The following is a 24,970-nucleotide window of genomic DNA, read 5'->3' on the forward strand; positions in this document are numbered from 1 at the left end:
AAATTTCTATCTTTAATGTTTTAGCTATTATATTAAGATATGGCGATATGAAAGTGTACTGCATAAGAAGAATTACTGATATTTGATGTGAAATCATGTGCGATTGAGGTCCCTTCGCCCTAAACGTATTCAAGGTGACGAGACGGACTTTGATTTTTGCCCTCAATTTACGCCTTTCTGCGTTTTAAATAGAGGAGAATTTTTCTACGATGATCCCACTTTTCCTTTGCCCGTCTCTCCCACTTTCAATTCTGATTGGTCAAACCTAGAACCGATTCTCGCTCTCGATTGGTTAACTCTCCTGTCTGCGTCGCGACGTCATCCTAGGCGCTGGGTGACAGGTCCGTAGGAGGTTTCCTATAGGTTCAAACAGACAGTGTGGGTTTACAACGAGGGAAGCGGAGACACGATTACAATGAATTTGTGAAAATAATCAAGCTTATTTTGTGGAGACATGAGAGTCGCCGTATACGCGTTTTACGGCTTTGCTCTTGGGCTTTTGCTCGTGGGTTTGCGGGAATTGTTATTTGGGTTCGAGGAGAATCGATGCAGCATGACATACATGTTCGAGTACCCAGAATACCGAGTGAGTATCACGGCAAACATCTGTATCACTGTTGTTTTCTGGACATGTTTGTTTTGCATTTAGCAAAATGCACCATTTCTTGTAATTAGGGCAACGCTACTGGCTCTGAATGTGCACAATTCACTGGCAGTGGCAGGCCATGCATCAGTTCCTCATACCTGTCATTCTACCTGTTGTTTTGGCAACAACAAACATTCCTAATCGGTACCATCAGTCATTTTACGCAATGTTTGCAAAAGTGTGGTATTCGGGTTGCTCTCGGTAGTCAAAAAAGACTGAAGACATTAAGCGTTACATTTCTGTTAATTAATGAAGGCACTATATTTAGTTTAAATAATATTCACTCGTTATTTTTTTGTATTTTACAAAATTAAGATGTGCTTATTGTGGTGACACATCTCAAAATGAAGCTCTAAATGTCAAATATTCAAACCTGCACCACAACCTAAGTTTCGGTTGTGTCAAAAATCCTGTTCCACAACTCCATTAGTTTGTGGTCTTGCATTATCCCCTGCGCGTGAATACTCAGTCACACCTGTCATTTTGTGTACGTGCGCGTTTGCAGCGCGTGCAGCTTCCAAGGCGTGTCGCGCGCCAGTACCCATCATACGGGCTGTATCTGTATGGAGAGGGCGCATATGCTCAGGAGACCAGAGGACTCAAGCTCACCGGCGCACCTGTGCTCTTCCTGCCTGGGAATGCAGGCAGCTACAAGCAAGGTAAGATGAAACTGTTTTTTGTTCAATATTTTAATCAGCACATCTTCTACATACACACATGTGTGATATAAATAGCTTGGCCTTGTTTACTTTGCCTTCAAGATGGGTGTTGACAGCTTGGTGTCAGAGAACCTGCTTGTTTGCTCAATCAATCTCGACCCCCCGCTAATGAAACTTTCAGATTGTACATTGCAAATGGAGGAAGTGAGATGTGAGAGCTCATTGCAACACAAAGATGTTGTTGTACTCTCTTGCAGCTCGTTCTCTGGGTTCAGTAGCGTTGAGGAAGGCTGAGAACCTGGACAGACGGGTCCATATGAACGTGTTCACTATTGACTTCAATGAGGAGCTGGTGGCCCTGTACGGGGGCAGCTTGCGCAGACAGACTCAGTTTCTGCATGAAAGCATCAAAGCCATCTTGCGCCTTTATAAGGTCAGAGGTCAAGCGGTCCTTTTTATTCCTTTTCATCTCTTTTTGTTCCTTAATTTTCTTTCTGTACCTTTTCTTTTCCTTTCTTCACCCTTTCCTATCCATCCTTTCCTGTCGCTTTCTGTCTCTTTGTTGAAATGACAAATTACAGTATTTTACACTTTTGTTAGTATGCACAGTAATTCAAGAGCAATAACAGTAATGATCGAATTTATGGTCCAGTGTCTTTACAGTATCAGTTTTGGGTTGACCGCACACATATATATATATATATATATATATATATATATATATATGCTTATAAAAGTTTACTTGTAGTGTTAGCCATTAAAATGTTATTAGTAACTGAATTAAACACAAATGTCAATCTCCAGGGCCCCCCAAAAACACCTCAGGGCCCAGAGCCCAGGCTGGAATATACCACATGACTTTGGCAAAGATTTTTGCAGTATTCAGTCTGGAGGACACCATGCTTGTTGCAGAAAGTTAGAGCGAGTTTGCAGATTTTGTAAATTGACATCTGTGATGGGCACAGATTTTTAGCTTCAGGCTATGATTCCTTCAAAAAACAAAAAAAAATCTATTTTGAGCAGAACACATTGTTTTCATTTGCCATGCGTCTTCTTGCAACGAGGTTCATATTTCTGTGTGAGTTTGTTGTATTCAGAACGATGTGAAAAGTCTGGTTTGATCCTCATTAGTTTAGTTTATGTTGCCCAGTTTTTCTCTCTGTATGCAAGTGTGTGATGCCAGACTTTAAAAGTCATGTAGTGTTTTCCAGTCTTTGGTGACTTCGTAATTGAAGCTCACCTGCTATTACTAGATCATCTACATCTAAACCAGTAGTCTTTTTACTACATTCCCATGGCTGCAGGACCGTCCAGACCCCCCCACATCTGTGGTTCTGGTGGGACACTCCATGGGTGGTGTGGTGGCAAGAGCGTTGTTCACCCTGGCACGCTTCAACCCACGGCTGGTCAGCCTCATCATCACCCAGGCCTCCCCCCACCAGGCACCAGTCCTGTCTCTTGACCCATATATACTGGGTAGGAAAAAGACATATAGACACACGTGTACAGAAGATTTGTTTAATAGTTTTGAAGGTACACCACTGTTCAAAAGTTTGTGGTTTTTTATATTTATATATACATTTGATATTTTTAGTGTTACAAAAGATTTCTGTTAGATTTAAAAAAAATATATATACATCCAAGAATCCTAAAAAAAAATGTATTACGGTTTCCTTAAATATTAAGCGACACAACTGTTTTCAACATTGATAATAATAAGAAATATTTCTTAAGCAAGAGCATATCAGAATGACTTCTGAAGGATCATGTGACACTGAAGACTGGAGTAATGATGTTGAAAATTCAGCGTTGCCATCTCGGGAATAAATTACATTTAAAAATATATTAAAGTAGACAATGGTTATTTTGACTTGTAATAATACAATATTACTGTATTGACTATAATATCGATCAAATGCATGCAGTCTTGGTGAACATGAGACTTCTTTCAAAAAGATTAAAAAATCTTACCAACCCCAAACTTTTGAACGATAGTATAATCAGAAGGTATTGACTTGCCAATTTGAATATTTACTTTCTCTAAAAAGTTTGATGCAAACAGTTTTTTATGCTAACATTTGACTTGTGTGTCTGTTGTAGAGTTTTACTCCACAGTCAGGCATCGCTGGGCAACAAATGCCGAAGACCTTCGAAATATTACTGTTCTCTCTGTGGGTGGTGGTTACCTTGACTTCCAGGTGCGCTCTGGCTTGACGGCGCTCTCCTGTCCCATTGATGACCTCAATAAGATGTCAGTAGTGGTAAGTCTACTAGCCATGTTCCTAAATTCTCTTAAGTTAAATATTTCAACCTGAAACTTTAAAGTACAACCTGCTTTTTGTTTTTTTATGTCCTTACATTGGTATATTTTTTTGTAAATTGGATTTAGGTGACTGCAGTTCCTAGAACCTGGGTTTCCACTGACCACATTTCCATTGTTTGGTATGTTTTTGTATGTTAAAGAAACACGCTGACTTTTTGGGACTTTAGCTTATTCACCGTATCCCCCAGAGTTAGATAAGGCCATACATACCATTCTCATCTCCGTGCATGCCATAACTCTGTCTGACGCACCCACCGCTAGCCTAGCTTAGCACAAAGACTGGAGGTAAACAGCTCCAACTAGCCTACTGCTCAATAAGTGACAAAATAACGCTGACATTTTCCTATTTACATGCTGTGATGTATATAGTTACATTTTGTACTAAGACTGACAGAAAATGAAAAGTTGCGATTTTCTAGACCGATTATGGCTAGGAACTATACTCTCATTCCTGTGTAATGATCAAGGAACTTTGCTGCCGTACCATGGGTGCAGCAGGCGCAATGATATTGCGCAAATAAGAAAGTGTTGGCGTTATTTTGTCACTTATTGAGCAGTAGGCTAGCTGGAGCCGTTTACCTTGAGTCTTTGTGCTGTGCTAGGCTAGCGGTGGGTGCGTCAGACAGAGTTATGGCATGCAGGGAGATGAGATTGGTATGTATGGTCTTATCTAACTCTGGGGGATACGATGAATAAGCTAAAGTCCCAAAAAGTCGGCGTGTTCCTTCAATATTGAGCATCAAAGCTGATGGCTAATTATTTTGCTTTTAAGTACCTAGCTTATTAATAGCCATTGAATTTCATCCTTTGTAATTTCAAATGCTTCATTCAAGGTGCAAGGAGCTGGTTCTGGCCACAGTCCGGGCGTTCTTCGACCTTATTGAACCTGAAAAAGGGCAGGTGAGCACTGTCCTAATAGTTAGTGTGTGTGTTTAAAGGGTTAGTTGACCTAAAAATGAATTACTCACTGTCATTTATTACGTACCCTCATGTTGTTCCAGACAAAGTACACAACTCCATTACTTGAATGAAAGTATAGATACTACTGGTCAAATGTTACTCCGTTACAAGTGAACGTTTTAAAGACAGATTTTAACTTAAGTCAAAGTACAGAAGTACTTGCTTTTAAAAGTACTTAAGTATCAAAAGTAAATTTCCTTTTTATGTCAACAGAAACGGAACAAAATCACGCACATCACTGTCGAGCACCCAACTTGAGCATTTTGCCAAAGGAAACAATAAATAACAGAAAAGAAGTCGTCACACCAAAGCTCCATAAATTTAATAATAGGGCTGGGTATCGATTCAGATGTTTCGATTCGCAAGCTCTCAAATCGATTCGATTTCGATTAAACTCTATCAATATAGATTTAATTCAAATAGCCTACTATATTTATAAAAAAGAACAGTGAACATGAGTTTACAAGTGGGTAATTAAAAAGAAATTAAGAGCCACAAACCTGTATATTAAACTCATTTTATTTTAGGTACAATTGGGTAGGCCTACTTTAAAACAACCCATCTCTATATTTCAAATGCATACAATTATGTTAAATACAATACAATTTTGTTTTTATGGATATTTTGATACACTTATTCTAAAAAATAAAAAGGATATTGGATGATTTTCAGCAATTTTCAGTAAAGGACAAGCATTTCTTGCGATTTAGCCAACCGTCATTCAGACTCTGTCCGTTTTTATGGAGGCTTTTTCCTCCAGAGGCGTCTGAGCTTTGATTCATGCCCCGGATGATGCATTATATTTCGTCACTATCTGTTATTTGCGTGCCTTCCTTAGATGCGATTGACATTCGATTTTATCTTAACGACAAGCATATATGCGATACCGGGCAGGATCGACTGGAAACCCCCGGGGGGAAAAAAATTGATTCTTGGCCTTGAGAATCGATTTTGAATTTGAAAACCACATTTTAAAAAACGATTAATCGAAAAATCTTTTTTTTTTGCTCAGCCCTATTTAATAATGGGTTCTTACATAGGTGACGTTTCGAGCATGCAGGCTCTTCATCAGACAGTTTGGTGTGCTGACTTTTTTCTGTTCTTTTTATGTCAGTGCATCATGGCATGGTTGTTTAAGCCAGTCATTTATGCACCATCCGTCATGCTAGCAAAAGAGCATACTGCCTGAAAAAAAAAAAAAAAGCGTTGTAGCTTTTAAACAAGTATTTAAATGAGTTCATGGTAGTCGTAACCTTGAACTCATTTAAATACTTGTTTAAAAGTTACAAAGCTTTTTTTAAAAGTCGAAATCATACTGAAAAAAGGTTTCTACATTGTGGTTATTTGACAAGATTTTGCTAAAACATATTTCCAAAATTACGTTACTAGCCCATTTACGTTACTTTATCTCTAAAAGCACAGACAATTTCCATTTCAATGTAGTGAAGTGAAAAGTACGATATTTGTCTTTCAAATGTAGTGAAGTTAAAGTAATAAGATGCTCAAAAAGTGTTCTTAAGTACAGTACTCAAGTAAGTGTAATTTGTTACTGTCCGCCTCTGCCAGTAAGACATTCATTCATCTTCGGAACACAAATGAAGATCTTTTTAATGAAATCTGAGAGCTTTCTGTCCCTCTGTTGACAGCCTACGCAACTACCACTTTCAAGCCTCAGAAAGGTAGTAAAGGCATCATAAATGTCAAACGTAATCCATGTGACTCCTGTGGTTTAACCTCAATTTTATGAAGCGACGTGAGTGCTTTGCTTGCACAAAAATATATATTTTACCACTTTATTTACAAAATATTAATGCTCACAAGAGTACTGTGACACATGCGTGTCATGTTGATGTGAGAGCAGATGCTGTTGTGTGAATGCGCGTTGGAGATTCATATTTTGCAAATAAAGGTTTGGAACGTCAAGAGGGTGAGTAATTAATGACATGCCTAACTTTCATTTTTGGGTGAACTTATCCTTTTAAGGTGTTTTTATTGACTCAAGTTTCTCTTTAGTTTACAGAGAGTCCCGAGAAGCGAATGTCGGTGTTGAACTATCACTTCTTTAGACACCCAGTGCTGCAGCCTGGAGACGCACAGGATGCCCCTGTCCTTTTCTCAGGTCTGTGTTTGTGTGAACATGTATATTTATAGTCTTAGCAGTTTTCAACACAGATGGAAGATAATATATCTGAATCTCTGTTTCTTCTTCTTACTATTTTTATCCGAATCTATTCATCCGTCCTTCCAGCTCCTCCTGAGGCGTGGAAGGAGGTCAACACACTCCGTCTGTTCTACACTGCCCCTAAGGTGACAATATGTTTCATCTCTGGAAAAATTATGCCAGCAGCTTCTCTCTGAACATTGTACTGATCAATCAACCATCCTCCAACTCTTGGCAGGAAGCTCAAGTCAAGTACTTCCTGTTTGCTCTCTCCAGTCGAAGGAAGGCCTACAGTCATTTCCATTGCCGCAGTAATAATATGGTGAGAGAGTCCAACAGCATCACACTCAGAACCCTTTTTTCTTTTAAATGTATCATTTTGATTTGAATGTCACAAAACATTACAGTGAAATTAGGTGTATTTAAGAGCATTCCTTGCTTTCCCAGCTGCCCCAGCCATGAAGAAAATGTGCAGTATTATTGTGCATTTAAATGTAAATTTATATACAAATTCTAAAATGTTTTAAAAATCTAGTCAAATATTATGAAGTTGAGTATAATTGTGTGTACTGGATGTATAAGTATTAATTAAGAAAATAAACGTATTAAGAGTGAATTTGGTGCTTGTTTATTGTGCAAAGTATTTGGATATCCACTGCTCACACTTTTAAAAAATAGTATATGATAAGCAAAAAAAGTCATGTTTTGCAGGAAAATAGTTTTTCTTTCTGTTATGCTTTGACGAGCTATGTATATCTCTGCATGTTTACCAGGAAATGACCAGCTGGCTGTACGGCTGCACACAGATGAGCGGCTCCACGTGGTGAGTAAAATGAACCACATGAATTTCACTTGTAATTGGAAATGACCAGGGCTCATGAATGGCACAGAATCTGCACACGTGTCTTCTGCAGTATTCAAATGCACAAAGTCTTTCACAAAGTTGGCACATTTTCACGAGCCTGGTCTGGTGCATCGCGCACATGCTGATCCATACCAGTACTCTGGACTATTGTTGATCATGTAAATTGAATACTATTTGCTTTGTAAAGTGTTTCTTTCTCTGTTTTTCCTCATTTTCCAGTGTTCAGGCTGTAGATCTGTCATCTGAGACCGAGCTCCTTCCTGCCTATAAGGTCAGCCTAGTTTTTCTTACACATGCAATAACACAACTTCCTGTATAACACTACATTTAAAATAAATGTGATCTATAAACAGTATGTTCTCTTATAGGCTGTGACAGTGAAAATCAGTGATCTCTTGTCGGTCTCTCATCTCATCATTGATGCCTCTAACCCCAGCGGAGGACAGGTTCATTTAAAGTCCACATTATGAAAACTTACATTTACATGACCACATTAGTATACATTTTTCTTTTTAAAACATGCATTGGATGATTCATGTCAAAATAATTTGCATGATGAACTAGTTAAAGATACATTCTAAATGTTTGATTGTCTGATTGTAGTTTGTAGTGGAGTGTGAGCTGCAGAGAGAGCAGAGCCTTACTGTCTCAGTGCAGGTGCCTCATACGCTGTCCTTTGGTGAGCCAAAATCACATACATGAATATGTTAATATTTATCAGACACTTTAATCCAGAGTAATGTTTTAGTATTTTTTGCTTTAGTGGCAGCTGCTTGAACTCTTTATTTTTATGCACATTTAAAGTTCCCCTGTTATGCCATTTTAAAGGTTCCTAATTTTGTTTTGGAGGTCTCCTAAAATAGTTTTACATCCAAGGTAAAAAAAAACATATTTTTTCATATACATTGCAGCATCACCTATTTTTCCTCACAACATATGATGCGGTTTGCTAAAGGATTGGTTCACTCTAAACCCCTTTTTTCTGAGGGCCTTCTCTGCTATTATTGGTCAGATGACCCAGTCTGTTGTGATCAGAAACGAGACGTCCATTATCATATCTGAGTTTCAGCTCCAGAGGCTTCCTCAGCACTTATACACCGTGATATGAACAGTAAAAATGGTGTCAGTTTTACCCATGGTTTTACCATATCAATTCAAGCTTGGGTCCACATCCTTTGGAAGTGCATACAAAGTGGATTTGACATGTCGATAACACAAACCAAACTTTTTCGGGCCTCGACTATAACTAGTGTTTGAGGGACGAGTCAAAGTAGACATTGTTCGCTGGCAGCCAATGAAGACCATAGGCTTACATTATGCAAATTTGTTAGGAAGTGCAGGAAGTGGAATTACTGACTCATTTCAGGCAGTTCAGAATTGGTCTTTCTTTTGGAAAAGAATAACTAATTTATCATGCACTTTAATCTTTGAAACTTTGCAGACATTTTACATTCACAAAGAGTTATATTACACACTACATGAAAGGTAATACGCAGAAAAACATGATAGGGACATTTTAACTTTAAAATGGGCCTATAAAATAAGAATGTAATAATCAAATCAAATACAGTCATTAAAACCAAGTAAGTTGTGTTTAATGTATGCAAATGCTTTAACCATAATGTGACTGTTTGCAGGTCTGACTGTCAGTGACATCACTGTTAACTCCTCTGGGCTGCTCCATACACTACTGCTACAAGACTTTCATCAGGTGATCGCTCGCAGCATTCCCTGTCATTTTGCTCTCCTTCCCTGCTAACCTCAGCTTTTCTATAGATTTAATCCCTCTGATTTTTCAAATATCCATTTATACACATAGTAGAAGCTTTTGTAATGGTACAAATCCCATAATAATCTTTAGCATTATAAAGTATTTTGAGGATAATCTTCCTATTATTAGTAATGATTGGTAATCAATTGCAGCCAAACAAAAGATGTATAGCCCAAAGCGTAAGAAATGTGTACTCAAGTTTGTGTTTCTTCAGGTTTATCAGGCTTTCAGAATAACGATCATGAGTCACTGCAAAACCACTAAAGGTAACCAGCTCTTCAACTTCATCTGCCAGAAAGTCAGCATGGTGTTTTAAAAAACTCACGTCTGATACTATGTGTTGTGTTATACAGACAGACTGCCCAGTGTGTACAGACTGAGGGTACCTTGGTTTCATGAAGACTCCTTTGCAACTGCAAGGTAGAATGTGTCTTGCCATTTAATAATCAACCAACTTTCTTCCTCTCTCCGCATTTCTTTTTTTGCATCAGAGTGCTGATGATTGTGTCTTTTTAAAACTCTATGTATTTTTTCCACCCAAGTGTTCCTTCGGTATCTGAGATCTACAGCATGCTTCACACCAGCCACCCAGACAACACCTCCAGTGCCCTCCTGCAGCTCCACACTGCCCCCAACTGCCAATACAAGGTATTTTTTTATTTTGTTTTCTCAAAGGTAAACCTACCAGTAAAACAACTAACATTTGTCTTGTTTCTCTACAGGTGTCTATTCGGACTTCGTTTCCCAAAGTGCTTGGGCAGGTGTGCTTACATTATGGTATTTCATCTGCCATTTCAACTTTGAACCCAGAGTCTTGTATTCAAAAGCAATTGTTGTCCTTTAGATTCTACGTTTCTGTGGTCCAGTTCTGCCTGTCTACTCAGCTGTAGTGCTTCTCTTGATGATAAGGGCTCAGCTGAGCTCTGTCAAAAGATCGGGGCATCCTGTTGAAATACAAGAGGCCATGAGTAAATCCTTACAGCTCCACAAATTGGAACTGCCTGTCCTCCTGCTGCTTCTACTGCTCAGGTGAGTCTTGACACAGTGTCTGTCTGCTGTATATCTGAATGCCGATTCTCTTTTTCTGCAAAACATAGGAGCCAATTGAGGGACTCAAACACAACTATTAAAAACGGTTCAAATATTAACCCCGGCTCTTAATGCATCGTATTTCCTTCTGGAGCATCAGTGAATGTTTGAACCTTTTTTTAATAGTTGTGTTTGAGTCCCTCAATTGTCCTCAGTGTGAAAAGATGGATCTTAAAATCGTACAGTTTTTGCTGGAGAGGGTTCAAATACGCAAAAGATGCTGGAAAACTGAAGAATGTGCAGGACCTGGAGGATTTTTCAGAAGAACATTGGGCAGTTTAACTGATCAGGAAAATCAAGGGACTCATGAACAATCATCACAAAACAAAACAAAAACAGCCGTGGATCATCCAGGGAACGACACACAGCACTGAGAATCAATGGTTCATAAACTTTTGATTGGGGTCATTTTAATAAACTCAGCAATTTATTTTGTCTTGTGGACTATATATAAAAAAAAAATTATGCAAAGTATCTTATTCAGGACAGTACTAAATAAAAATAAAAACATGCATTTTGTATGATCCCTATTATTTAGTTAAAATTATTCCCATTTTCACAGATTCAAGCGGTTCACATACTTTTTCTTGCCACTGTAAATGGTTGCCACATAATTATACAGATATACAATATATACAGTATATATCATATCTCTTTTTTCCCCCCTCTTTAATCTGTTTGTTTTTTTCTACTATAGGCAGAACTGGTTTCAGGATGTCTGGTCCTCTCTGGGTCTTCCTGGGGTGGATACTCTTCCTCTGAACTCTGTGGAAAGCATATCCCAGGATCCAAAAGCCTCTATACAGGAATGGCCTCGTCTAGTGTCCCCACTGCTGTGTGTGCTCGGTGCAGCCATTGCATTCTGGGGTAGCACAGTCCTCAGAGTGTTTGTCTACTTCCTGTCCTTTTTTCTTGCACCACTACACAGGTGAAAATCAACTTCTTTGTAGTAGGTGCTCTGAATAAATAGATGTTTTGCATGAATCTATTTAGTTTCATTCTAAATCAACAAACAAAAATTGTCATTCTGTGAGTTCAACACTGTATTCATCTAAATGTTAAAATTTTATATTTATACACTACTGTTTAAAAGTTAAGGTATTTTGAAATAAATTAATACTTTTATCCTGCATGGATGCTTTAAATTGATCAAAAGTAACTGTAAAAACTAAATAAATTGTTTCAAACAAATGCTCTTCCAAAGAATCCTGAAAAAACATAGATATTAAGTTTCGTAAGCTTCAGATCAGCATATTAGAATGATTTCTGAAGGATCATGTTACACCAAAGACTAGAGTAATTTATGCATATTTTGATCTAAAATCTTTTATGTACATGTTATAACAACATCCCCATCCCTATTAACTAGCTAAAATCGTTCGCTTTCTGCCAAAGAAACTAATTAGTAAATCTCTCTGTGTAGGTGTTTTCAGAAATGTTTTCACAAATCATGTGTGTGACACTTTGTTTGTTTGCAGACCTTCAGTGTCCCGGGACTGTGGCACGCTTCGTTTTCATACTCAGATTCTCCTGATAGTTTTTCTCATTGTGCTGGGAGGCATCACCTGTGGAGCGCTGGCTCTTATGGTCTCCACTCTTCTCCACCTCTACAGAGTGAGTGATCTGTCCTCCCTTCCTTAAGGCCTTTTCATACTACTTTCATATAAAGATGTGTTAGGGTTGGTAAGAGGAATATTTTTTCTAATCTAGAGAGGTGGGTTTTTTTACCTTAAAGGTGCAGTGTGTAGATTTTAGCGGCATCTAGCAGTGAGGTTGTGACTTGCAATCACCCACTGCTCACCCCTCCCTTTCGAAGCACGTAGAGAAGCTACGAGGGCCGACATAGGACAAAAACGTTGTTGTCGGAGAGAGCAGAGAGTGACTAGAGCTCTGTAGAGCAGTTTGTCCGTTTAGGGCTACTGTAGAAACATGACGGCGCAAAATGGCGATTTCACTGTAAGGGAACCTGTGGTGTATGTAGATAGAAATAGCTCATTCTAAGGTGATCAAAACGTAACAGTTCATTATGTAAGTTCTTTATACACCACTGAAGCATAGTTATGTATATTATATTGAATTTCTGTCAATGGATCTTCATAAATACTACGCACTGCACCCTTAAGTTGGATGCTTGACTTAAGAAATTAGTCCTGCTGACAGAGGTGGAAAGAGTAATAAAAATTCTACTCAAGTAAAAGTAAAAAGTAGTTAAAATTTACTTTTTATAACAGCGGGGTGGGGGACTCTCCCGTGTAGGGTTGTGATAGAATGAGGTTTTCACGATATGATAACCATCTTAGAAAACATGCAGAGTTTCACAGCATGATGGTATTGAACAATTCATAAAACAATTTTTTTTTTAAGTATTACTACTTGGGTATTACATTATCAAAATGAATGAAGCTTTATAACAAATTTATAAGCTATTATGCTATTATAACAAACTTGAAACCATTTGTTTTGTTTATTAAAATGTCAATAAAACATGTCTAATTAAAGGTGCAATATGTAAAATGTTTTCAGTAAAATATCCAAAAACCTCTAGGCCAGTGTTATATATTTTGTTCTCTTTCATAGGTTCACTCGACGCTGCGTCACTTTAATGACGTAATGGGACGCCCTCTGGGTGTGCCGATTGTCTGAAGCCCTTATAGAATCACGCCAATTGATTGGGTGATGGCGCGCACGACGCCCCACTTGACGTAGTCACCTATATTAGCGCGCGCGCGCCATCTGCTCCTCAGATTTCTCTGCCTTCACGAAGCGGCCATTTCATGCCCTTCGGTTTTCGATTTTTCTGGCCCAAAATTCTAGGATTTCAGTCGATATCTACCTCAGCACTTCAGCGATCGTGGATTGTGGAACTTTGTTCTCCTTGTGGTGAAGTGCTATGGAATTCCGACGTTGCCCACCGCCGTGCACTCGCTTCATCGCGATCGACGATCCCCACAGTAAGTGTGTTAAATGTCTGGGATTTCCTCACGCACGCGACGCGGTTCAGTGGTTCTCTAATTGTAAATACTGCGATAACCTCCTTCTCAAAACCCTCCGCTCGAGGCTCGCGGTTTTTGAGAGGGAGTCATCCGTTTTTCCCCGTCGCGCTCCCGAGGCCGCGCAGGCCTCTCTTGGATCCGCGACCTGGGGTTCGGATGTAGAGCTCGAGGATGTGGAGTGCGAGAAGACGGCCCTTTCTCTCCCTCTCTCCCCCGAGCACGTGCGCGAGACTCCGCCTGTGGAATACTCGCATGATTATCTCTGTCCCAGCCCGGAGGCACGCGATGCCGTTTCCTTCGGGCTGGAGGATGTCATTTTCACTGCAGCATCCGACTCCGAGGATTTCGGTGCGGCAAATACGGACGACGCTCTCCCGCCAAGCGGCCAGGAAGCGCGGCCATCAGCGGCATATGACGAGCTCGTGGATGTACTCGCGCGCGCTACACAGAAGCTCGCGATCGAGTGGCCGGATGAACCCCGCGAAGCTCAATCTTCTCGGTTGGATGAGAGATTCCTCAGCAGCCCTAATTCTAGGCCTCCGCGGAGGAAGCTACCATTCTTCAGTGATCTACACAGTGAGATTTCTAGATCCTGGAAGCAGCCGTTCTCAGCCCGCCTAACTAACGCGGCAGCCGCTGATTTCACCAACCTCGTGGGTTTTGAGGAACAGGGCTATTCCCGCGGTTGAGGACACGCTGGCCACTCACCTCGCGCCATCTTCAGCTCCCTCGTGGAAGTCCCGCCCCCTTCTTCCCACTAAGCCGTGTAGGACCACTTCTGCCCTCATTGGCAAATCCTACATGGCGACTGGTCAGGCTGGCATGGCCCTTCATACTATGGCCATTCTCCAGGCCTATCAGGCGGATGTATTGAAGGAAATGGACGAGGGCACCGGTTTGACACCAGAAGCAGTGAAGGAGCTTCGCAAAGCCACGGATTTGGCGTTAAGGGCTACTAAACACACAGCTCGCGCTGTAGGACGCTCTATGGCGGGCGCGGTGGTGGCGGAGCGCCACCTATGGCTCAATCTCACTGAGATTCGCGATAGGGAAAAAGTTTTCCTAATGGACGCTCCGATTTCTCAGTCCGGATTGTTTGGGGAGGCGGTTAATACTGTGGTTGAGACGTTCAGATCTGCAAAATCCCAGTCTGCCGCTCTTAAGCAGTTCATGCCGAGGAGAGCGAGGGACGTTCCTTCCCCCTCCCCCTCTCAGTCCAGAGATCGCCCCTCTTTCAGAAGAGAGTTTACCACCAGGAGGAGCGACCAGAGTTATCCTCCACCCACCACGGTCTGGGGAGCTCGCGGTCGTCCATTTCCCCGTCAACGTCCTCACAGACGCATCGACCCAAAGCGGCCCAGCAAACCTTCTGCTTCGGCCACTTCGAGTCGCTCCTGACCCTCTGGTCAGAAAAAGGGGAGCTGCAGTTCATGACCGGGGCTGGGTCAGACCGCGCAAGCGTTTCTGCCCGCCCCCCACCAGCTCTCCCTATCCAGCTCTGTCATTTCCGCCGCCCAGCGCGCCTCGGAATACAGAACCGACTCTATCCTCGCCTTTTCCGGCGCTGAAGGAAGGAGACGCTGTTTGCTTTCTCCCCTCACGTCTGATTGGCTCACCATCCGCCGCTCGTCCAGACGGAGACACATCCGGTCTTCTCCGGGAACCAGAGCGGCCCAGTCTTCCCACTCCACTGTCTACTCCGCACCAGGACGCCACGTGCTCTCCTCTGCGGATGGCCACACCGCCCTCAGAGGTCCAGCTCGACACCCTATCTCAGGTATGTCCACCACACCTCATCATACCTCCCACTTAGTCAAATTTCTTCCACGAGTGGAAGCTTTTGCCAGGGATATCATCCTGGGTCCTCCGCACAATTCAGTCAGGCTACACGCTTCAGTTCTGTCGCAACCCTCCTCGCTTCGACGGGGTCACTCAAACGGTAGTAAACAGCGCCTCTCAGGCTTCTGTGCTACAACAAGAGCTCTCTTCTCTCCTCCTAAAGGGGGCAATAGAGGAAGTTCCGGTAGCAGAGGAGAAATGTGGCTTCTTCAGCCGTTATTTCCTTGTTCCGAAGAAAGACAGCGGTCTGCGTCCCATCCTGGACCTCCGGCGCCTGAACTTCGCCCTCTACAAAGGGAAGTTCAAGATGCTAACGCTCAAGACTATCTTGTCTCAGATACGTGCGGAGGACTGGTTTGTCACTATAGACCTGAGAGATGCTTACTTCCATATTCAGGTTGTCAGACGACACAGGAAGTTTCTCAGGTTCGCCTTCGAAGGGAAGGCTTATCAACACAAAGTCCTTCCCTTCGGCCTTGCCCTGGCACCAAGGACGTTCACGAAGTGTATGGATGCTGCTCTGGCCCCGCTGAGGCTCCAGGGCATCCGTATTCTCAATTACCTGGACGACTGGCTCATTCTGGCCCACTCCAGGGAGTTAGCCTATCATCACAGAGATGTCGTTCTTCGACACGTTCAATCTCTTGGCTTGAGAGTGAACACCGACAAGAGCGTTCTTACTCCGGCTCAGCAGACCACCTTCTTAGGTGTTCGTCTGGATTCCGTTCCGATGCAGGCCCGTTTGGCCCCTGCTCGGATTTCCAGTATCACAACATGTTTGGTCCGCTTCAGGCTAGGCCATCATGTTTCTGTGGGTACGTGTCGCAGGCTCCTGGGTCTCATGGCCGCAGCTTCCCCAGTGCTTCCCCTGGGACTGCTCCATATGAGGCCCTTCCTCTGGTGGATGAAACGCTCAGGGGCTCGGTCAACAGGATCAGCCCTTCGCCTATTGAAGGTGTCACGCGGCTGCTTTCGTGCCCTATCAATGTGGCAAGACCCTCTCTTTCTTCAGAAAGGGGTCAAGATGGGGGCTGTTTTCCGTCGCCAAATGGTTACAATGGATGCCTCTCTTACCGGCTGGGGTGCGGTATTCGAGGGCAGACCAGCTATGGGGATCTGGGAGGGGGAAGTTCTCTCCTGGCACATAAATTGCCTGGAGTTGAGAGCGGTATCCCTGGCCCTTCAACATTTTCTCCCCTCACTCAGGGGGCATCATGTCATTGTCAGGACCGACAACATGGCAGTGGTGTCTCACATAAATCGCCAAGGAGGATCACGGTCGCGCACCCTGGACAGGCATGCGCGCCGACTCCTCCTGTGGTCTCAGGACAAGTTTTTGTCCCTGAGAGCAGTCCATGTACCCGGAGTCTTAAACCTCGCTGCAGATTATCTGTCGAGACAGAAGCTCCAGTCGGGGGAATGGATGCTGAACCCTCAAACTGTGTCACAGATTTGGGAGATGTTCGGGAAAGCGGAAGTGGACCTCTTTGCCTCGAAGGAGTCGTCCCAGTGTCGGCTCTGGTTTTCTCTGAGCTCTCCGGCCCCGTTGGGGATAGATGCGTTCGCGCATCCATGGCCCAATCTGAAACTCTATGCGTTCCCGCCCATCAAGCTGATTCCGGCGGTTCTGTACAGAGTAAGGGAGAGTGGGGCCAGCCTCCTGCTGGTGGCTCCACACTGGCCATCCCAGACTTGGTTCTCGGAGATGGTTTTCCTCCTGGACTCCTCCCCATGGGAGATACCGGTCAGGAAGGACCTTTTGACACAACTTCAGGGCAGGATTTGGCATCCTCACCCGGATATTTGGAAGTTGTGGGTATGGCCCATCAAGGGCCAATGACACTAAACACTGGTCTTTCTGCGGACGTTCAGGAGATCATTGCTAATGCGAGAGCCCCCTCCACAAGGAAGCTCTATTCTTCCAAGTGGAGGGTCTTTAAGTCGTGGTGCTCGACTCATGCAGTAGATCCAGTTAACTTCCCGGTTGGTTCGGATCTGGAGTTCCTGCAGGAGAAGTTTGCTGCTGGAGCAGCGGCCACCACCCTTCGGGTCTATGTCGCAGCTATCGCTGCCGGTAGGGAGTCGGACGAAATCCCTCTAGGCAAGCAATGCGAGGGGTTAGGCGCCTGAGACCAGCACGCTCCCCTGGTATTCCCTCTTGGGACCAGGGCTAACGTTGGCTCCATTTGAGCCTTTTGGAGTCAGCTCCTGAGCGAATTCTGACTCTCAAAGTTGCTCTTTTGTTAGCTCTGTCTTCTTTGAAACGAGTGGGCGATCTACAGGCTCTCTCTGTTAATGGGACCTGTATGGATTTTGCCCCTGGCCTAGTCAAGGTTACCTTAAGACCTAGGCCGGGTTATGTGCCCAAAGTTTTGTCCACGTCATTTCGCTCTCAGGTTATTACTCTTCACTCCTTTCACCCCCCTCCGTTTGACTCGGAGGAAGACGAGAAACTTCATTTGCTCTGTCCAGTTCGAGCGTTGAAGTGTTATGTTGACCGTTCCGATGGTTGGAGGAAATCTAATCAGCTGTTGGTGTGCTTCGGTGCTGGCCGCCACGGGCTTGCTGCTTCGAAGCAAAGGGTTTCCCATTGGGTGACAGAGGCTATTTCCTTAGCTTATGAGGTGCGTGGTTTACCTTCACCTCTTGATATTAGAGCGCATTCTACTAGAGGTGTGGCACTTTTTATAGGGGCTCTTTTGGAAGATATTTGTGTGGCGGCAAGTTGGTCCTCTCCGCACACTTTTGTGAGATTCTATAGTTTGGATCTCGACATGGCTCCAGGTTCGCATATCCTGTCTGCTTAACCTAGTCATGCATGTTATCTGGTGTTCTTTGAGCCAGATACGGCAGCGCTTTAGCTTGGCGTGTTTGGTATATCGTTCCCATTACGTCATTAAAGTGACGCAGCGTCGAGTTAACCTATGAAAGAGAACGTCTCAGGTTACTTGCGTAACCTATGTTCTCTGAGTAGGGAACGAGACGCTGCGTACGCTGCCACGCTCCTCGCGCTGCCGACAGGCCTTCCTTTTCGGCAGAGAAATCTGAGGAGCAGATGGCGCGCACGCGCTAATATAGGTGACTACGTCAAGTGGGGCGTCGTGCACGCCATCAGCCAATCAATTGGCGTGATTCTATAAGGGCTTCAGACAATCGGCACACCCAGAGGGCGTCCCATTACGTCATTAAAGTGACGCAGCGTCTCGTTCCCTACTCAGAGAACATAGGTTACGCAAGTAACCTGAGACGTTCAGTTGAGTACTTACAATATCCCAGATGTTTCCAACTATTTGTAAACCGTGAGAAATTGCTATTTTAACCAAGGAACCAGGACGTGTGAGGGAGTCGCCTGTCGATGGCGTCATATCTGTGTTAGCCTCGGTTTCTGGTTTTATTTAGCAGAAATGCTTTATTTAGTGTCATAGCAGCCACCTAGAGAACCCACAGAGTAGCGTCATTAACATAATTTTCAACACTCTCAGATGTATCTAATGATAAACAGAGCTGCGTTACCTCATACTCATGACCGAAAAAATGGTGGCGCCGTCGACTGTGTCATTATAAAAGTCCCGCCGGCGACTGTGTCATAAAAAAAGTCCTGTCACTCTTCTCATTAACAATTGCTCCAGCGGCCTTGCTCAGCTCCACAACACTCGGTCCTGCTCTGCTTCATACTACAGTAGCATTAATAATCGCATCCATGAACATGATTTCTGCCCGAGTCCTATCCTGATTCTTTTCCACCGGCTGTGAGGTGAAGACCACGTGTCCCAAGATTCTGCGCTCAAACGTGGCATCATCAAAATACACCTTTGTTTTGAACAGGCGACCTCTAGTGGACGGTAAAGTTACATAGTGCAGCTTTAACTAAATTCAATAGATTATTATGAATTAGATTAACAACTAACTTTTTATCATTCATTAAAATGTTTAAGAATAATCGAGTCCTATGAAATGTATTTATTTTATATATATATACAAATATATTATCAAGAACGGTGGTAATCATATAAAATGTCACAAACTTTTATCCTTTTATTTTTTGGCAAAGTGCTGCAAACCAGAGATTTACTAAATTAAACCATGGATTAAATATATTCTTAAATAATGTGTAAATTATGTATTATTATTATTATTACTATTAAAGTCCTACAATAGTAATATATTTCTGTCATATTTCTTCTTGGTAAAATGTTTATTTTGACGGGTTTTAGTGAAGACCTCTTTCAGAGTGTATTTGACAATTATTTGACAAGTATTTGAAAATGCTCATTAGGGGTTCTCTCAGATCGGCTCTGGAAATGTTCATGTCCAAATAAGGTTTGTGAGACATTTAAAAACTCCATGAGCATCACGCATACTTGAGTATGTAGTAGACGAAACAGCACTGCTCATTCACACAGAGACAGAACAAGCAGATCACATATTTATATAGCAGTGTTTTGCGCTTTAATATTCACGGACCATGACGATTTGATTTATTGTACAGCTCTACTTTCGATTCATCCATCAGTTTGTGTTTTACGTGACATCTGTTATACTGTAAATTCAATATTCATGACTGGATTCCCTCTGCATCACAGAATTCATTCGGCCTTAAGTTATAATCATACCTTTATCATCACAGAGGGATGTGTTCCCAAACATGTTCTATGTGTTTCCTCCTTTTGCATCCACATTTTGTGCAAATTGGGTTTTTTTTTGTGCAAATTGAAAATCCAAAGTATTTCCATACTAGCCAGGAGTTCACGACGACGTTTCGCTTTCAGCTGGGTCTGCGTCACTGACGTCTGTCTTGTCCGTCTCCATCTTTTTGTGATTTTTGCATGTTTGTTCTCCCGCCCTTCAATTCATTGCAGTAGTTTCCGGAGCGCGATTTTATTTATTCATTTATACTCAGTAACGGATATGGTTTAAAATGTAGCGAAGTACAATACTTTAAAAAAAACATTCTTAAAGGGTTAATTCACCCAAAAATGAAAATTAGCCGATGATTTACTCACCCTCAAGCCATCCTAGGTGTATATGACATTCTTCTTTCTGACGAACACAGAGTTAAATAAAAAAATGTCCTGGCTATTTCAAGCTTTAAAATGGCAGTGAATGTTACTCTGTTTTTGAAGTTCATAAAAGTTATGAAAATTACTTCATACTCAAAGTATGTTCATAACTACTACATACTCAAAGTGTAACTCCTCGCGCAGTTCAAAATACGTCTGACGACATTGCACACCAGTTATGCTCGCCAGACGTTTTGAACTGCGCGAGGCGTAACACTTTTTCCATAAATTGAATAAAGAAGATGGTCCGCCGGAAGTTAGAATTTTTACACAAATGCATCGCTTCGCTTCACAAGGCCTTTATTAACCCCCCGGAGCCACGTGGAGCAGTTATGATGGATGTACAGCTCTGGAAAAAATTAAGAGACCACTTAACATTGATTTCTCAATGTTAAGTGGTCTCTTAATTTTTTTCCAGAGCTGTAGATTCACTTTTATGGACTTCAAGAATAGAGTAACATTCACTGCCATTACTCAATTACAGTAACGATTATAGCGAGTAAATGCTGATGTCTATAATAGTTACTAATATATTTATCTTTCTTAATATGAATGTACACTTTACATAATGAGTTTATTTCTCCTGTGATTGCCTTTGTCCAGGTGCTTAGATTACAGATGACCGAGAGATCACTGAGTCACATCCTGAACCTGGTATATATGTCTCATTTTACATTATTTTTTATTTTTTTACTCGCACTTTATTGGCTCACAATACCTGTAATTTCTAAATTTTTTGTTCCTGTTAAACCAGGCGCCCCAGAAAGTTTCACAAAACTCCGAAAATGGTTTTCATGGCAGTGATTCTCACAGTAAGAGTAAAGAATGTAACGGCAGCCCTTTACTATCAGAATCAGTGCTACAAGACGTCAGAGATGATCTGCAGCTCCACTTTAGTTTTTCCACCATGCTTACTCTTACCATGATGCTCAGCACTCCTTCCCTTATCCACTGGAAGCACAATCTCAGGTAAGAGAGCAATTTAATGTGCAGGTTCATTAGAAATTTCTGAATTTCTCATACAAGTTACTGAAGTGGTGCAAGTAAAGTCCTAGAAGAGAGCAACTACCTGAAAGTTAAGACAACGTACTCTATTGTCAAAGTCCTGTAGGAGTTAATAATTTAAACATGTGTATGTCTTGTTCAGATATTGGGTTCATTTGGATCCTGACCCCTGCTGGCCTCACATTGTACCCCTGCTCATCAGCTCTGTATTGCTCATCAACTGTAACACAAATACACTCCTCCGCAGGTTTGTGTGCATGTAATTTTACATAATTTCATATAGTCATGTTCATTACTGACACACTCTTTAGAAAGCTTAATATGGCCATATCAAAGAGCATTTAAAATCATCTAAATATGTATCATGTTACTTAAAGGCACAATATGTAAACGTTTTGGATTCAAATGAAAATTCTGTCATTTACTCACCCTCAAGTTGTTCCAAACCTGTATGAGTTTCTTTGTTCTGCTGAACAATAGTTCTGATATTTAGAAGAATGTTTGTAACCAAGCAGATAGAGCAACTATTGACTACCATAGTAGGAAAAAAAAAAACTATGGTTGTCAATAGTTGCTCTATCCGCTTGGTTACAAACATTCTTCTAAATATCTTCTTTTGTGTTCAGCAGAACAAAGAAACGCATACAGATTTGGAACAACTTGAGGGTGAGTAAATGATGACAGAATTTTCACTTTTTGGGTGAACTATCCCTTTAAATGGAACTTTTAATCGAAAAATAAACAAGTAACAAAACAAAAGGGGCGACAACGTCGACTACAGCATATAAGCATAATAAAATCAGCAATATAAAATGTCCCTGGCTCTCTGCCCCACCCTGCTTCATACCACAATAGCCTTAATAAAACTTCAATACATTAGCTCATCCATGATTTCTGCCTGAGTCCCATCGGATTACTTTCCATCGTCTGTGGAGGTGAAGACGACAAGTCCCATGATTCCACGCTCATTCACTGCGTCATCTAGCCATGCATAGGCCCGGTCCGTAATCCATCCCAGGCTATGCCTTTGTTATTATTTTGAATAAGCGACCTCTAGCGGTGAAACTTAAATACTGTGCCTTTAAGTATAATTCAAAATCATCATACAAATATTTAGTGAATGCATATATATATTATATTAGAATATATTATATTAGAATATAATATAATATATACATATACATACATGCATACATACATGCATACATACATACATACATACATACATACATACATACATACATACATACACACATACACACACAGATGAGCCAAAACATTATTACTAGTCACAGGTGAAGAGAATATTGTTGATCGTCTACTAACAAGGACACATATTAAGGTCTGGGTAGATTAGATGGTAAGCAAACAATTAGTTCTCACAATCAACAAGTTGGATGCAGGCGAAATGGAAGAATAAAGATCTGCGTGACTTTCAAAAAGGGCCAAATTGTTATGGCAAGGCAACTGGGTCACAGTAGCTCTAAAACGGCAAGGCTTGTGGGTTGCTTCAGTCAGCAGTGGTGAGAATTTACCAACAGTGGTCTGTAGAGGGAAAAACTACAAACCGGCGACAGGGGCGCCCCAAGCCCAAAAGCATAATGTTTTGGCTCATATACAGTATATACAAATACACGCACATACAATTTTCGAAAGAAGACTCTGCTCAAAAAGGCTGCATTTATTTGATCAAAAATACAGTAAAACAGTATTGTAAAATAGTAGCAACTGTTGTGATGGCAAAGCTGAATTTTCAGTGATACACGATCCTTCAGAATCATTCTAATATGCTGATTTGATGCTCAAGAAACATTTTCTTATTATTATCAACATTGAAAACCGTTGTGCTGCTTAATATTTTTGTAGAAACCATGATACATTTGTCAGGATTCTTTCATGGAAAGTTCAAAATAACAGCATTTATTTGAAATCAAAATCATTTGTAACATTATAAATGCCTTTACTCTATCTTTTGATCAATTGAATGCATCCTTTCTGTATAAAAGTATTCATTTATTTCTCACAAAATGTTATAACAAGTGTTGTCTGTATTTACACTTGTATTACAGCAAACTGATGCTTAATCTGATGCTCCATCTACTGCTGCCGCTGTGCGTTGGAATGCTGGCTTTTTGTCCACTGCACATTTACAGAGTTACTTACTTCCTCTCCACAGCACTGACCCTCTTGGTCTGTTCTTGTTACTTTTGACCTCCCTGCAAACTTTAAATGTGAGTATGCATTGAGATTAGAACAAGACCTGGGTTTTGTATAAATCCAGATCAGACCAAAACAGCCTTATAACCCTGTGTGTATTCAGTGGGATCACATGGACTAGTGACATCAGTGGACCAGCACATCCAGAGTTATGTGATTTGTCGTATGTCATCATTTGTTGCTTCTTGACAGGGTATTACATTTGTTAATGATGGTATGTCTGTATTCATGAGCAATACCTCTTGTCCATAAGGCTAGTTTTCCCAGACACATTTTAAGTCTAGGCTGGGGGGCGGCACAGGGCACCTGTGCAAAAAACCCCAACTAAAAACAGGTTTTTACCACTCATTTGCACATCAAGTCAATGATATCATCAATTAACATGATTTTTTTAACTACAGCCACTAGATGGCTGCAGAGGATTACTCAATGGGTTTTCATTTAGATTTGTTTATGCATTATAAAAATTATTTAATTATACAATTATTCCGTCAAAGTTTAGCATTGTTTTGTATTAAAGTATAATTTATTTTATAATTGTCACAATATTACAGTCAAACCTGAACATGCTGTTTCATGTATGTGTTTTCATTTGTTTTCCAGTGTAGATGTAAGGTGTTACTCCTTCATTTCTGTGTGTTCTGCATTAGCTGATTTTTCTTTTTTGACAAATTATGTAAAGAGAGAGCAACTTGTCTCACCCAATCATCTCTCTCTGAATTTTTTTTCTTCTCTCTCCAGGGGTTTGGGGTAAACAAGCTAGAACCGTCAATGGCCTGAAATAAGTTAATATAAGGCTATATTTAATAAGTGTCTGGGAATCTAGCCTATACTGGTGTGTGTGTGTGTGTGTGTGTGTGTGTGGGTGTGTGTGTTGGGGGTGGTGAGAGCGTATCTGTCTGATTTAGTGTTAATTCTTAAAGTCAACATGAAATCATCATTGATGGGAAATACAATATATCAGTACCATGTCTTTTTTCAGATATTGTTTTATTTTATTTTTGTTATATAGTTATCAGCATCTGACAACATTGGATATTTAATTTTGCTGCTCATATCCCCTACGAGTTTTACATGACAGCAAAGGTCATTTGTGAAGACAAATATTTTAATATTTTAACTTTGTTATATGTAGTCTTTATGAAATTTAAAACATACATTATTATATTTGTGATGCCTAAATTCGCATGTAGCATAATTTCAGTTTAGTGATTTATTTTTTAATTTATTTATACAAAATGGTATGGCATTTTTATATTGGCCAAGTAATGGTTATCAGCCATAACATAATTATCGATTATCTGTATCAGCCAGAGTTGTCCTAACAACTTACTCGATTTACTTCCTGTTCTTGTGCATGACTCATCAGTGCACATTATTAC

General features: G+C 41.3%; 1 protein-coding gene across 1 annotated transcript; it reads left to right on the forward strand.

Moving 5' to 3' along the window:
* Positions 1 to 333: 333 nt before the first annotated feature.
* pgap1 (post-GPI attachment to proteins inositol deacylase 1) lies at positions 334 to 24,970 on the forward strand. Its single transcript, XM_079822570.1, has 26 exons — positions 334 to 586; positions 1,152 to 1,305; positions 1,563 to 1,738; positions 2,610 to 2,781; positions 3,406 to 3,566; positions 3,695 to 3,747; positions 4,462 to 4,528; positions 6,602 to 6,707; positions 6,837 to 6,895; positions 6,988 to 7,071; positions 7,523 to 7,572; positions 7,834 to 7,885; positions 7,983 to 8,060; positions 8,218 to 8,293; positions 9,252 to 9,325; positions 9,600 to 9,651; positions 9,739 to 9,805; positions 9,928 to 10,033; positions 10,108 to 10,146; positions 10,230 to 10,414; positions 11,172 to 11,402; positions 11,953 to 12,088; positions 20,970 to 21,020; positions 21,121 to 21,335; positions 21,514 to 21,618; positions 23,441 to 24,970. The coding sequence occupies exons 1-26, from the start codon at positions 455 to 457 to the stop codon at positions 23,580 to 23,582; spliced, it is 2,823 nt and encodes a 940-aa protein (XP_079678696.1). The 5' UTR covers positions 334 to 454; the 3' UTR covers positions 23,583 to 24,970.

The sequence above is a fragment of the Gobio gobio genome (assembly GCF_949357685.1).
Source record: "Gobio gobio genome assembly, chromosome: 7".
Taxonomy (NCBI): domain Eukaryota; kingdom Metazoa; phylum Chordata; class Actinopteri; order Cypriniformes; family Gobionidae; genus Gobio; species Gobio gobio.